Source organism: Amblyomma mixtum, chromosome 2, assembly GCF_055824585.1.
Source record: "Amblyomma mixtum isolate Tamu chromosome 2, ASM5582458v1, whole genome shotgun sequence".
Classification (NCBI taxonomy): domain Eukaryota; kingdom Metazoa; phylum Arthropoda; class Arachnida; order Ixodida; family Ixodidae; genus Amblyomma; species Amblyomma mixtum.
This window is the reverse complement of record NC_143013.1, coordinates 236,163,126-236,177,634: the sequence shown is the minus strand read 5'-3', so window position 1 is coordinate 236,177,634 and position 14,509 is coordinate 236,163,126. Positions and strand designations below refer to the sequence as shown.

The following is a 14,509-nucleotide window of genomic DNA, read 5'->3' as shown; positions in this document are numbered from 1 at the left end:
AGACGGAAAAGTAACAATGATTATATTTGGTCTAATGTGTGTAATTAATACGTTAGCAAATCCACGCGCCCTTTGCGTACTATTCAAACTTCTCTAACGATGGAGAATTTCGCGCAAGACGGCCCTCGTCGCCGAAGACATCGACCTGCCTCCACGCTCTTCTGTTCTTGCGCACCTGTCTTCTGACTCTCTCTGTAATGAACTGCCCTCTTCACGCTAGCCCATGCTTTTCTCGAATGCAAGTGTCTTTCCCTGTCTTACGCCGTATTAACTATTACTGCTGGCCTCCCCGTACTGTGGGTCTGTAACCCGTTTTCCTGCCCTCGGCCTTGTGCCGTGACGGATTTGTCGGCAGTTTCCAACCTATCGCGTCTATTCTAACCCGTGAGGAGACTGCCGAAGCATCGCACATCTTTCTGGGTGCACTCAGCCCACCATCTTCTACACCCACTCCTTCCTCCACAGAAATGTTTCCCCGTACCATCTGCGCAGGTATTCCTCCGCCGCAGCTCATGCAGCTTCTCCACTTGCTCCACCAGTTCCGCGCCTCCTTCCACTGTCATCAAAGCTCATTGGGACAAACATCTACTGTCACACGTCGCATCGACACAGGTGCCCACGCTCCACTGCAGCGCCTCTATCGTGTGTTGGCGACCAAGCGCCAAGTTATTTAAGACCAAGTGGACAAAATGCTCAAGAAATGCCTCCACCAGCCTTCAAGCAGTCCTTGGGCTTTACCAGTTGTGCTCGTCAGAAAGAAAGACGGCTCCATCCGTTTCTGTGTAGACTACCACCCCCTTAACATGATTACGTTGTTTTGCTTGAGCATGCATTCCGCTGGCCTCTGAAAACCAACGCCGTGCGCCCGCCAATACGCAAAGCAAGCCCGGACTCGCCGACATGTCGCGGTTTGCAACATCCTGGCTCGCCAGCGCAGACCCTTCCTCCTCCTCCTCCTCTCTAGCGTCGGCTCGAGACTCATACGACACTTCGCCGGCAGCCTGTAAAGGGCTGCCGGCGAAGGCACTTGCATTGTAGAAAAGCATGGGCTAGCGTGAAGAGGGCAGTTAATTACAGAGAGAGTCAGAAGAGAGGTGCGCAAGAACAGAAGAGCATGGAGGCAGGTCGATGTCTTCGGCGACGAGGGCTTTAACACATGTCGATGAAGGAGAAGCGTATGGCAGGGACTAGGGCAGAGCAGAGAACTCGACTTAGCGCGAGCGCATTCGGTTACAGCGGCATAGCGGAACATGAAATCTCAGCCTAAAATAACAGCATGGGAACAAAACGGCAGGACGACGAAATCGATCGTATAAAGGACGCCATGAATCACGACTCGAGCGGTGCAAGTAGCTGACGGCTTCATGTTGTGAGCACCGGTCGTGCGCAACGAGAGACGAGCAATTGCTATCTTTCTTCGAGCGGCGACAAAGTTTTTCGTCTCTTACTGAAATTGTGGCACCAGTGCAGACGAAAGCCATGACAGAAACTTTTTTTTTATATAGCCGAGCTCCTGTCGACCATTCGTCCAATACGAACGGTGGCCTGTGATGTGCCCTGATTGGAGGGTTAACGGCTGGCTACCGCAACGATCACCGGCGGCTATAAAAACAGAGCCGCGCTGAGTCGGAGCAGCAGACGGGTAGCAGACGAGCCATCACGCCAGAGAGACGCTCTCTGCAGTGCATCGCTCTACTCCTGTTTGCTAGCCTGTTGTGGTCTCGGACATTGTGCCTATTATGTAAAAGCCCTTGCACGTACTCTACATAAGCGCCCGTTGATTCACCGTCGCCTCGACCGTTTCTTCAATGAGCTCAGCGCAACAGAAGCAGCAGGCTTAGATGCTCCAGTCCCAACAGTGGCGACCAGGTTCGGTGGGCCCCAATCCTAACAACGTGGAAGTACGTCCATCCCCTGAGACGCATCAATGACGCTCTAGACTCCTTGTAAGGGGCACAAATATTTTCTTCTTTAGATTTACGTTCCGGGTACTGGCAGGTACCCATGGAAGAGGCCGATCACCCCACAACCATCTTTGTAACTCCTGCTGCCCTATATTGATTTATTGTGATGCCTTTCGGCTTTGTAATGCTCCTGGCACCTTTGCGAAGGTGATGGATGCCATTCTGCGTTGACTAAAGTGGAAACCCTGCCTCTGTTATCTCGACAACATCGTAATATTTTCGCTTGACTTTGACACTCAACTCTACCACCTGAAGCAAGTTTTGACCTGGCTCTCTCGCGCCGGTCTGCAGCTCAACTTAAATAAAATCGCCTTTATTACCATCTCCGCCTGACTGCGATCAATTGAGATATATCTGGTCGAGTATTGCATCACAAATAAAGAGATAAAGCAGCGCGCCGACCGCTTTGAAGAATGAACGAACAAACACTACAAAAATTCGCGGCAATATTGCGGTGTGTGTTTCTCCTGTATGTCAGACTTCTTTGTGCTGCTTTTCCCCTGTTGAACACAATGTTTTTACACCAATTATTTCAATCAGTCATTCTTGGTAGGTTGCTTTTGCTTGGTATGAGAAAAGCAAAAATAAAATAATTGTGAGCACGCCACCGATGGGCAGCAATTGTTCAAACAACTATCATTCAGTATGTTGGGCGAACCACTAAACAAGACTACATGCTCGGTCACTTCAGCGAAGCCTACAGCGGGAGCACTAAGGGAGCCCCTTTCAAGTTGTTTGACAAACAACCGGCGGAAAAATGGCGGCGGCGGGGAAGGGTCAAAGTGAAAGGTCAGTAAACTTCCGTCTTCTCCATATCCCCTCCTGTCCACTTTGCGTCGTAGGTTGTTCTCAACAGTTTACCCGAGAAGGCGAACAGCTCGTTGAGATATCCGTCAAACCTTGGCGTGTCCATGCTGCCAGATAAAAGGTGGGAGACAGCGTTCAAAAAGAAAACGGCGAAAAAGAGAGCCAGTAAGCAGGAGAGTATATTGAGAGCTCTCCAGCTCCCTGCCGACATGAGCAGCCCTGCTCATGAGTGGACCTGGCCATCTTAGGCTGCCGCTCGCGAATATAGAAACCTCACGCGACGGCACGTTGCCGCATTTGTTTGCAACGTTGTCGTTCCTGTCTAGCTCCACTGGCGGAGGGACACTCAAAGTGTCACGCGTCGCAACAGAGATAGTATGAGCTTTGGGTCTTGTCCAGGTAACTGTCGAGTAGGAGTATTTCTGCTGCCACCACAAAGGCTTCACTGACTACAGTCCAGCTTACATAGGCTAAAGGGTGCATCACACCTTTCACTGGGTCCGCTACTTAGCTGGGGACACGGGCCTTCTCGCGGGAAGTAACGAAGTACAACTGATACAAGTGAGTTCAAGTAAGTTTGCTTGTCTCCCCTTGCCTTAATTATTTCTATCAGGTAGGACATTCCTCTCAAAGCAACGTGACCGTTTTAGCTTAAAAACAGCAGTATATGATTTTTACTGCAATGTTCAGCCGGCAAATGAGTGGTGGTGGTGAAAACTTTTATTTTATGAAAAAGAGTTTGGGAGCCACAGAGTGGCCCCGCTACATGGTCGGCGTCCCTAGTCCGGGACACCACACGACGAGGCCCCGTCTCTCGCCCGTTTCACCAGAGCCCTTTGGGACTCAAGCGAGGAGCAGTTTGAAATGGTGTGCCTGTGAGGCTGGTCTGGGACGCTGCGCCAGTAGCGCTGTAGTGCCCTACAGTACGGAAGAAACGCGGTGTTCAGTTATTTCAAGTTATCAGTGGCTCGAAAAAGGCCTAAATTATATGTTATGGACGAGCAGCTTGCAGCTTGCTGTTGTGGCATAATCCGCTCGCTTCCACAGGTGACAACAACAAGTAGGCAAAGAAAAAAATTCTTCTTCACGCTTTGATGCGCTCGCAAAACGTGTAGCCTATTTGGTGAAGAAGTTTTTGAACTTAACCGAAACCTTTTGGGTATGGAGAGTAGCTAAGAATACCTACATTATTAAATACGAATGCCCGAATGCGAGTCAGTAAAATTTCACTGATTAAACTTAAGCTATATGCGGCATGAAAACGTTTGAATGCGCTTGTTGCAATTTCAAAACAAGGCTCTGATTAGCATGTATTTTTGAGCCGCATTCAAGACTATTTTGTACTGGCTTCTTTAAAAATTCGGTACTCTCTTTTTGTCTTTCATGACCTTTCCTACGCTGCTAAACCCGCGAATGACATTACTGGGAATATTGAAACATCATCAGGTCAATACTGTTGGACTGTTATGACTATCAAGAAGTCGGGATTGTATAGAAGCAGAATGAGTGTAATCATTAAAGCCATTGGTGCGATTACGTCCAGTGCAGAAGAAAGGTCTCTCCTTGCGGACTTCAGTTAGACGTGCCCCGCTCCAGCTTCAAACAACCTACTCCCTCGAGATTAGTGGCCTCTCACCAGAAACTGAAAACATTGCCTTCCAAAACAAAAAAAATGATTCCCAGGCTTAGCTTGGTTAAGCCAAGAATGCGTTGCATATTGCGCGGTCTTTTTGCGCGAGGGATTGCTTGGCGGCACTCGATTTTCTCAGCAGCTTTTCCTCCGTGACGTATGGATGGATGGATGGATGGATAGGAGCGCCCCCTTTGAAACGGGGCGGTGGCAACCACCACCATGCTCAGCCGTTTTCTTTTTAAAAAGTGGTTTGGTGACGTCACGTCACCACGTGATGTGACGTCACCAAACCACGTGAGGTGACGTCACGTGGTTTGGTGGCTGCCCGGCCGCACCCAAGGGCTGAACTGAGTGATTGCAATATGCTACGCATAAAAATCAGCCGGCTTCGTTTTTAAGCAGGTAACACCGGACCGTCTCTTGTCAGTTTTGAAGATGGCCTGCTCAGCAATGTTGGCTTTTTCAATTAGAAAAGCTTCGTTTGGTGCAGGGACTCCAGAACCGGGGGGCCAGGGGAGGGCGGCCGCCCCCCCACTTCTTTCCAGGGGGGGGGGGGGGGCAATGCGCCCCCCTGGATCTTTCCCGATAGCTGATGCGGTTCGCCCGATCGGCGGTGTTCGCCGCTTAGGTCTAAGCACATAGAGGTACCAAACGGAGACTTATACCGTTTGTTACATGGGGTTCGCCGGCTACCGTTCCTGCGGCATATCATTATGGCGGAGGGCAAAAACAAAATAATACGCCGGAATCACGACTCACAAAGAATATTAATAAATCCACTCTACTGCCGGAATAATGTCTCCGTGCACCAAATTTAATTTATCAATAAAAATCTTCAGTTTTATTCTTTCATTCGCACAAGTTGTTCCACGAGACTGCCCAATATAAAATAATTTGAGAATATTTAATTTGGCAGTGTTGCTAGATCGAATACATACTCAAATTCATAAACCTTGTACAGCCTGAAATTCAATGATTAGGCGCCATTAAGGGCAAACCTACACGACTGCATTTTTGCACCTTCTGAATTTTAAATGCGTTCCTCGAACGATATCGGGTAGAAATTGTTCAGCGGAGGCGGAAACTTCTGAATGGCGGGCCTACCAAGTTCTAAGTGGCGTTATAAGTTTACATTCGGTTTTACATTGGGCACGGAGAGATTGCTTCGTGTAACTTTTGAATGCAAAGGCTGTGAGGGCTTATCGTGGGCGCAGTGCGCAATAAAATGTAAGCCACATGCCAGCTAAGGCCTGATGCCGCCGGAAATTCTGGACGCGAGGCTCCTTCTCGATAAGAGAGAGAGAGAAGGATTCTTAATGAACAAAACGGAAAGTTAACCAATCGAACAAAATTACTGACATCCTACTCTGCATTGGGAATGTGACACAAGGTGGAGAAGCCAGTACGAGAAGCCCCGAACTTGGAGCACTTTTACTTGCAGCCCTGTCGCACCAACCAATGTCGGTTACCATGGAAAGCTGTCTTCTCTTCATATTCGTGGTGGCTGCTGCCTCAACCTTCTCCGTGCAGTCGGCGGCTGTTAAAATGCCGCCAACTGAAGACGCGGTGGAACGTGTTTGGAAGTTGGCGCAGTTACTTAGCGACATTAAAAGTGAGTGCTTTTGCTATTACAAAGAGTTCTAATTACAGAGTAGAGGGTGCAAAAGTATTAAGAATCTTAAAATTCAAAGCGTCAGCATGACACTTGGCGACCAGAAACTGTTATATAGTAGGAATCCGCTTAATATTTCTTTTACAGACTAATACCGTTGGGCAAACATCTAGAACAATATGAAGACGACAACCAAGCGAGCAGAAGTGGTGGAAAACCCTAGATGCCAATTCATCTGAGGTCGTGCCAACGACACCTAACCGACATTAACAAATGCGCGGTGGTTATTTGTTTGAATAATTGGCATGACTTGTTACAACGAGCTAAGGAACAGAATTTCTTCATGATTGCATTGATGACGGACTTTGACATCTTGTCGCCTTGGGCGAATACTTCGTCGCCAACAAATGAAGTGATAACGCCTTATAAATTCAATATTAAAACGTTTGGTTAGATTACAGTTTCAATATTACGGCACGGAACCTAAAATTTATACGCGTCAAAAGGAAGCTTGCGAACTATTAGGAAAACTAAGTTAAAAGTGGTTTGACTGCAGTTCAGGGGATTTCTTTGTAATCATTTTCAGACAGCATTCAGCCTCGGCACTGCACTGATCTGCTGCATGCTGGTCAGCATAGCAGTGGCGTCTACACCGTCTTCCACAAGGCTGCGGGCGTGTCAGGACAAAGTGTATACTGCGATATGGACACTGACGGCGGAGGGTGGACGGTGAGGTCCTTCTATTAACGATGGTTTAAGCAGCGTTAGTTCGCAAATTCCGCCTTCCTAAGGTGAAACTTGCATGGTGTGAGCGTAACCAAGGGCGCTTCGCACAGTTGCTGCGAAGGAGTTTATGACGCGGAGAGGGTGAAGAGAAGAAATGGGGAAGGTAAAAGGAATTATTGACTGGTTCCAATTACTCGGCAACTTCAATGAAAAGAGGCGTGGGGTTTCGTTCCCCGAGAACAACAACCACCCGCGACTACTAAAGCTCCACTTCCGGGCTTTGAAAAGAGCTGCCGGAGAGAATTACTGCAACTGCTCTTCTGTGCCTGAAGGAAGGACAGCTTCCGAGCAACTTCTCTTTCTTTGTCGCGCCATTTCTCGTTTACCCCTCTCCGGTTAAACAGTCGTGAGGCACTCTAGACGCTCTATCCGTCGTTATTACACAGCTGTTTTTGGCCGGTTCGGCGATCGAGTGTTTTTCTCCTGAGCTACACTGTTGGTAGAACCTCTTCTCTCCTTTGCCTTCGTCAATGCACAGCGGCTATTGGAGCCGCACAGCGGTACTTGTTCGCAGCTCCTGTGCAGGAATGCGAGGGAACGAGAGGGCGAAGAGAGAAAAGCTGCGCATGATGATGTTCATGTGAGCAGCAGCAGCGGTCACAAGCAGCAGTTAAGTGTGAGGAGTGTCAAGGCAAAATGATGGAGTGAAAGTTTTGTATCACTGGTCTAATACCTTGCCAAGGCAGCGCTGTTTCACATAGCGGCTGCGAAGACGGTAAGAAAGGAGAAGAGAACAAACACAACGCCGTGCGCAAGGTCATGAATTGAGCAAGCAGCAACAGAGGCGGCAATAGGGGCGAAAGGTGACTTGCGCGATTGATGGCTGCGTTAAGGCGCAGGTGGGGCGGGGAGAGTGGGAGGTAGGCGAATGTCTCGAGGGGAGTAAAGAAATACGTGCGTCCAACTGTACCGCCAGTAGTACACCCCCGCTCCCCCCTCTGCATTTTATGTGCGTGCTGTAATCAGTACAGAATGGTAGTCAAATACGTACTGCTGTGCAAGTGAAAGCATGTGTGCAGTAAAGGCAAAGCATGTACTGAATGAAGATGATAAAAACCATCGAGACAGGCGACGCTGTCAAAAAGAAGCTTTCACGGCTGCCGAATGTTGTCAAGGTGAATTGTTCACTTATTCTGGCCGGTTATTTCAACTCGCGCGCATACTGGCGCGAGAAAGAATCTTTGAAAGAACATTTCGCTCGTGTATGACGCATATTACGTAAACGTATGGACCGTCGTCGACATGGCATTGGGTAAGGACCTTGATAAGTTAGCATACGTGGGGGTGGTCCCGTACCTCATTTCGCGGAAGAGAAGTTGAGTTTAGCTATTCACATGTCTGCACGTACGCCCGCAGCAATAAGTTCACAGAAATTTACTTCGCCAAATGATTATTATCCAGGGCACCTAGTGTGATTTAAAGGTTTCCTGCGTGATTCACGTACTGAGATTTATGATGTGTTTATTCTTACTGTCCTTCCACGTTATCTCCGAAGTGAGCATTGCCAACCACGCAATTTAAATTGTCACTTGTAATAACGACATTGCCAAAGCGGATACACGAAGAACTAATCTGTGTAGTGTTCAGAACGCTTTTTTCCCCTCTTAGGTCATCCAAAGGCGAGGGCAGTTCGGGAACAGCGTTTTTCATTTCTACCGGAACTGGACCGAGTACGCCAGTGGATTCGGCGATCCCTCACAGGAGTACTGGATTGGTAAGCTTTTTAGCTATCGTCTTAAGGGGAAGCTGAAGCGTTTTTCTTTAAGAGTCAGACGAGATTCAATGATTGTAATGAATGAAGGTTGCAGGTAATGAATGCGAAAGTTTTCGCACGAGCTTAAAGAACGGTGACGTAATCACCGATTAAGCAGCGATGATCTGCAGGTTTCTCGTCGAAGCTGTTTTTTCTGCTTGGAAGGTCTGAGATGACGTCATATTAAGGTAGACTTCACGTGCACTCAGCCACAATTTTCCGTGCCTCGCCGAATGCAGCCAGGCAACGTCCCGCCGCCTTTGCCTTCTGTAATCTCTGATTATCTCTTCTGAGCAAGCGTCTTTGCCTTAGACATGGAGCGCACATTCGGCAAGACGTCATCACGCCGCCTGCGGCTCTGAACTTTGTGGAAAAGGCTCACTGTCATAGCGGCTTAACTGGCGGTAAAGTCACGATTTCAATGCAAGCACAAAGAAATGACTTCACGCGCTTTCCCTGCAACTTCGACACATTTTTTCTCCCTAAACTCCCTGAATTTCGAAACCTCTTCATTTGCATTGTAGCAAATTATAGAAAAGCTGGACTGCATTTTTAATCACTTCCAAGGTAGGAATCGGGGACCGTTTCTAGTGTTGTACAAGGTGGTCAACGTGGCTAGTACGTGACTGTTGCTGTTTTAGCAGACACAATGAATTTTACAGGGAAGCTAGAGCGGCGCCATGGAATACGTAGCTTTCCTTCAGAAATAATGTACAGCATTTATTACAAAAAATCCGCTCGACAGACGGCTACAGCACGTGTTTTGCTGCATAGCTGCTTAGCTTTCATTGTAGCCGTATGGCTGCGCTTGATTGGATGACAGTGTGTAATTACTCTCTTATTATATCGCACAAATGCAGGCATAAGGGACATCGCTCTGCCAAAGCCATAGTGATCGTGCGTCTGCGTTGGGATTAGAAGTAGCAACTTATTAATAAAGGGAAGGTGGTGTCCTTTATTTTCAGAATTTACACAGGAAACATAAATGTTGTAAATCTTCTTCGCCCAATATGTGTGTCCTTTTACCCAAAAACCAAACAATAAAATGCCAGCGCACCCTTCATATTTCTTTTCATTCACAACTTACAGTTGTCATCCCATAGTCTTGACAATAACAATTAGCTCGGGCTTGCAGAACCGCCCTTATCGATGCGATAACCTTCAACCAGCACCATTACGGCCTAATACATGTGTCTATGTGTGACTGACGTGTGGTTAAAAAACGGGGCGCATTTTTATACACCCTCAAGGCTGTGGCAGGGAAGTTTCTAACAGTGTTTGAAATAGAGTCAAAACAACTTGCCAAATTTCTCATCCATCTTTTGTTAAGAATATTAGAGCTATTCTGGGTCGCTGATTAACACAGGTCGCGAAGACTCGAAGCGTTTTCTCTGCCAGCTTTTCAAGCTGTTCGGACAGTGAATCCGCCGTAGACATGGCCTTCGCATCTATAGTGGCTACTCTTGTAGGTTAGGAAGCTTCATATCTCATGCAGAGAGCGTTTTCAAGTAACTTAGTAGCGTTTTATACATACACGAGTAGATTACGCTAATGAAATAGCGTTGGACACCTCATGTGCGCCGAAAGCTCCTTTACTTAACATGTCATGAAACGCGCCTGTTATGGGTGGAATTATGAACCATTAATAGCTTCGCAACGATGTGCCCTACATACTCCCCAGACACGTGTATGCGATTCAATTAGTGGTGCTTAGGCCGGTAGGAAACTACCAAATAAGTAGGGTAAATTAGGTTTCAGCGTGGATGAAGGTTGGCGCAGACTCTTCCTCATACCCCCTTCCCCCTTTCCTTTACCTCTTTCTAGCAAAGAACCACATTTTCAGCCGAATGATGCGACGATCATGCACTTGATAACCTTCAGAAGGCAGTCACTGCGGGTTCTGACATGTATATGTAACACTCTTACCTTACTGCCCAGGTAATCGCGCTCTGCACGCATTGACCGCGGGTGACGAACAGATGACACTCCGAGTGGTGCTCAGCAACAGCACGGAAGACAGCGTGTCGGTCGACTACGAGACTCTCTGGGTGGGAGACGAAGAGACCCTCTTCAAGCTTCATGTGGGAAAACACCTGGGACCCGAAGGTGCAGTCCGCTTACTACAGAATTTCTCTTCCCTTTGTTGAACACACATTTTGTAAAGTTCTATATGTAGATAAAAAAGCGCACGTTTACAAGCATTTGAGCAGGACGCAGCAGTCAAATACGTTGCAGATGTAATTGCACCAGTTCTAGCGAATATTTTTAATATGTGTTTAACTACGTCTATATTCCCAGTAAAGTTGCAGGTTGCCAAAGTAGTAGTGCTCTTTAAAAAGGGGAATCGAAACGAATTGGGCAATTATCGGCCTGTATCTATATTGCCGATTTTTTCGAAGGCTTTCGAGAAAATAATTCATTGCAGGGTTTTGAATTTCATCGAAACCTCCAGTGTATTAACACCTTACCAATTTGGTTTCCGGAAGAATATGTCAACTGAATTAGCCTTGCTTCACCAAAAAGAATATATTTTTACACAATTTGAGAACAAGAAAATCGTGGTTGGCTTATTTGTTGACTTCTCCAAGGCTTTTGACTTGGTCAATCATGAAGTTTTATTGAATAAATTGGATATTTATGGTGTACGTGGATGTGCGTTACATTTACTACGGTCATATTTGTCCCACCGGCAACAAGTAGTCCAAATTAATAACTCTCGATCACAAGTCCTACCACTGGCTTGTGGTGTCCCACAAGGCAGCATATTGGGGCCTTTGCTCTTTAACCTTTATATAAATGACATTGTTAATATTAACCAGGATGCCAAATTTATCATATACGCAGACAATATCAGCATATTTTTCTCTGGTAATAATATTGATCAACTTATCTCTAGTTGCAATGACACAATAGTTCAACTACAACAATGGTCATCCTATAATTCTATGACAATTAACGCAAATAAAACAAAAGCTGTTATCTTTCGGGCAAAGAATAAGCCACTCTTTCCTCATGCCGACATTATTTTTAACTCTCGTCCTGTTGACATTGTTGACCATTTCAAAAGCCTTGGTGTGACATTTACTGCTCACATGTCCTGGGAAACTCATGTGAACTTACTAGTGACGAATTTAGCTCGGATAACTGGAGTAATTGGTCGTCTCAGATACATTCTTTCTACAAAACTTAAACTATTGGTTTATAATTCACTCTTTTATTCACATGTTAACTATTTCCAACTTGTTTGGGGTACAACTACATTCTCTAATCTACAAAAAATTTATGTCATGCAGAAGCGATACCTACGTCATGTGTACAACGCTGGTTATCATGCAACAACTGCAGGTTTTTTTCATAGAGCGCATGTCATTACGGCTCATAAACTATATCTCTACCGTCTGAGTACTAGATTTAAATATGAAGTAAGATATAACATACATAACCTTGGTACTCTGGCATATTTAGAAAAGAATGAACAATATTATGCTACAAGACATGGAGAATGTTGGAAAATCGTTGCACCCCGTTTGAACTCTGGCATGGAACGCCTATGTTATTCTTTACCATCACTGTTAAACCATTATCTGTCTACTAACTTTGATTTATTTATTTGCTCCACTGCTAAGCTTCGCTCTATGTTTACTGAGGATGAATAACTGATTTTACTTATCCTGGGATTTCATTTTTCGGACCACTCTGTTTTGCTTCTGTTCTGCACTGATCAAGTGTTTTCATTTTCTTTTGTTTGACTGTGTGAATTTATTGCTGTTGACCAAACGCTGCTCATTAAGTGGGGCGACGGACTCGTCAAGCCGCCTATTGACGGCTTTTTTCCGTCGTCCGCCATCTGTGTACTGCACATGGTGGAAATAGTCTTCTTCTTCTTCTTCTTCTTCTTCTTCTTCAGTTTTGAATCGTTTGGCTCATGGTAAAGTGAAAATAAACGTTTTTAACAGGATGCTAGACAGAAAAGGGAATGATTTGTATTTTCACCAGACGCCATGCTATATTACTGTTCTGCATCTCAATGATAGGCTTCAGGGCTCTCTGGGCAATGTACTGAACTGTAAGCGTATTTTAATGCGCTACACTGAGGTTACGACGCTTTTCTGTGAAGTCCCAACTGCTCCATGGCTGTGAAGGCAAGACTCACCCCCCTATTATGCTAACCGATTCTTTTAGATCTGTTCTTTAAGCTTGTGGCTATCTGGTAACAAACTTGTCTTGTGTTCCGGCGCATAAATGCGTATTTCTGTTGACAACGCTACCTGCGGACCGAAGGAGGCTTGAAATGAGGCATATCTTTTTTTTTTTTTATTCGTGAAATCTGCCTTGAGGCATAAGTTGAGAAAAGGGGGAGTGGAATGTAGGTTACAGAAAGTTAAAAGAAGGAGTGTAGACCAGTTTCGGCGAGGTACTCGCATAGGCTGCTGGTGAAGTGATTGTCCATAGTCCACTTCACATAGTCCCCGTCGCGGTTCCACCACAGGCCGACCTCCCTGAGGAGCCGTTTTCTAATAGGGGCCGTCGCTGGGCAAGTCCACAACAGGTGCCGCACATCACAAATGTCCGGTGCAGCGCCGCAGTGAGGGCACCTGTCAGTTGCTGGCAGATATTTATCACCCCACCGATAACGGACAGATGGGGTCAGGGCCGCCCCTGCCCGAATCCGGCGCACTGATACCTCCTCCTGCCGAGTTAGACTACGGGGGAGAGGGTGCGAACACGGAGGAATTAGAGCGCGTGTTCGCTGGCGCAGAGCTTGTGAATCGGAGACATGGGACAGGAACGGATCTGGGGGAAGAGGGGAAGGTGGCGGGTCGTCTGATGTGTCAATGCGAGTCATATCATCTGCTTGAATGTTATGTGGATCGTGAGCATGACCGCGAATCCAGTGTATGCGTACAGGACATGGGTATTTTGCGCAGAGTAGGTGAATTGATTGTGTAATCTGGAATGTGCGTCGAACAGCCTTAAGCTGTTTAAGGGCGGCGAGGGAGTCTGTATAAATATGAACTGCATTGAATTAGCCGGCTGATTAACTGAAGACCAACACTTTCCTCTTCAGGCTGGGATGGAATGAGGAGCACCAACGGTCAGAAGTTTTCCACTTTCGACCGCGACAACGACGCGGTGTCGGATGACTGTGCCGAAAGATTTCGCGGCGGCTGGTGGTACGCCCAGTGCCACACAGCCAACCTGAATGGTCTGAACTTGAACGGCCCGCACGACAGCTACGCCGACGGCATCGAGTGGAGTGTGCGAGACGGCGCGACCAACTATTATCACTACTCCTACCCTGCGGTGCGCATGATGATTCGACCCGCAGGTTCACCGAAGGACCTGTGAAGTAGCATGCTGGTTACACGGGATTTGTAATTAATAAACACATTTGGTGCGTAGATTACGTGTGAATTATTAGTGCACCGCAGTAATGTTAGAAACATGGGCCGATAGTTTAGTACAGAGGGCAAAGCACTTGCCTTGAACGAGCAAGCGGCTTGACATGGACAGCGAAACCACCTTCCAAGTAAATGGTTAAGAGTAAGGCTCTGACAAAACTATCTAATTCCATGAGTGGAGCTGCGCATGCTGACTTCCAGGCAGTTTCGAACAAGGTGTCATTTTGTTGCAAGGTGGCAAGCCTAGCAAAAGGACGACATGATGACAGATGATAATATGTTTTAATGGCTTTGGGCCTAGCGCGAGCGCTCCGTCCCGCGTCACTGCCCTCTTCTTCGTCTTCGTAACATGACCCGGGTCCTCCGAGCGATCGCCCCGTTCGATTGCTTAAATTCTCAGGGATGAGGTGGTGATAAGCAAGATCACAAAGGCTAGAAGAAGGTGAAAGGCTTGCTACCAAGATGAACGAGATGATCTGGTGAACGGTTGTCCCTGGAGCTTCAGGTCCGGCGGTCGGTCACCCACAGCCGAAGGTCAGGGTTTAAGGACTC

The 14,509-nt window shown here is 46.9% G+C and overlaps 1 protein-coding gene across 1 annotated transcript; it reads left to right on the top strand.

The window, feature by feature from the left end:
* Window positions 1-3,097: 3,097 nt before the first annotated feature.
* LOC149363013 (techylectin-5A-like) lies at window positions 3,098-13,957 on the top strand. The gene is made up of 6 exons (XM_089573334.1): window positions 3,098-3,342; window positions 5,846-6,016; window positions 6,603-6,745; window positions 8,411-8,516; window positions 10,494-10,661; window positions 13,624-13,957. Exons 2-6 carry the CDS (start codon window positions 5,863-5,865, stop codon window positions 13,902-13,904), a joined length of 852 nt encoding a protein of 283 aa, XP_089429460.1. The 5' UTR covers window positions 3,098-3,342; window positions 5,846-5,862; the 3' UTR covers window positions 13,905-13,957.
* The last annotated feature ends 552 nt before the right edge of the window (window positions 13,958-14,509 follow it).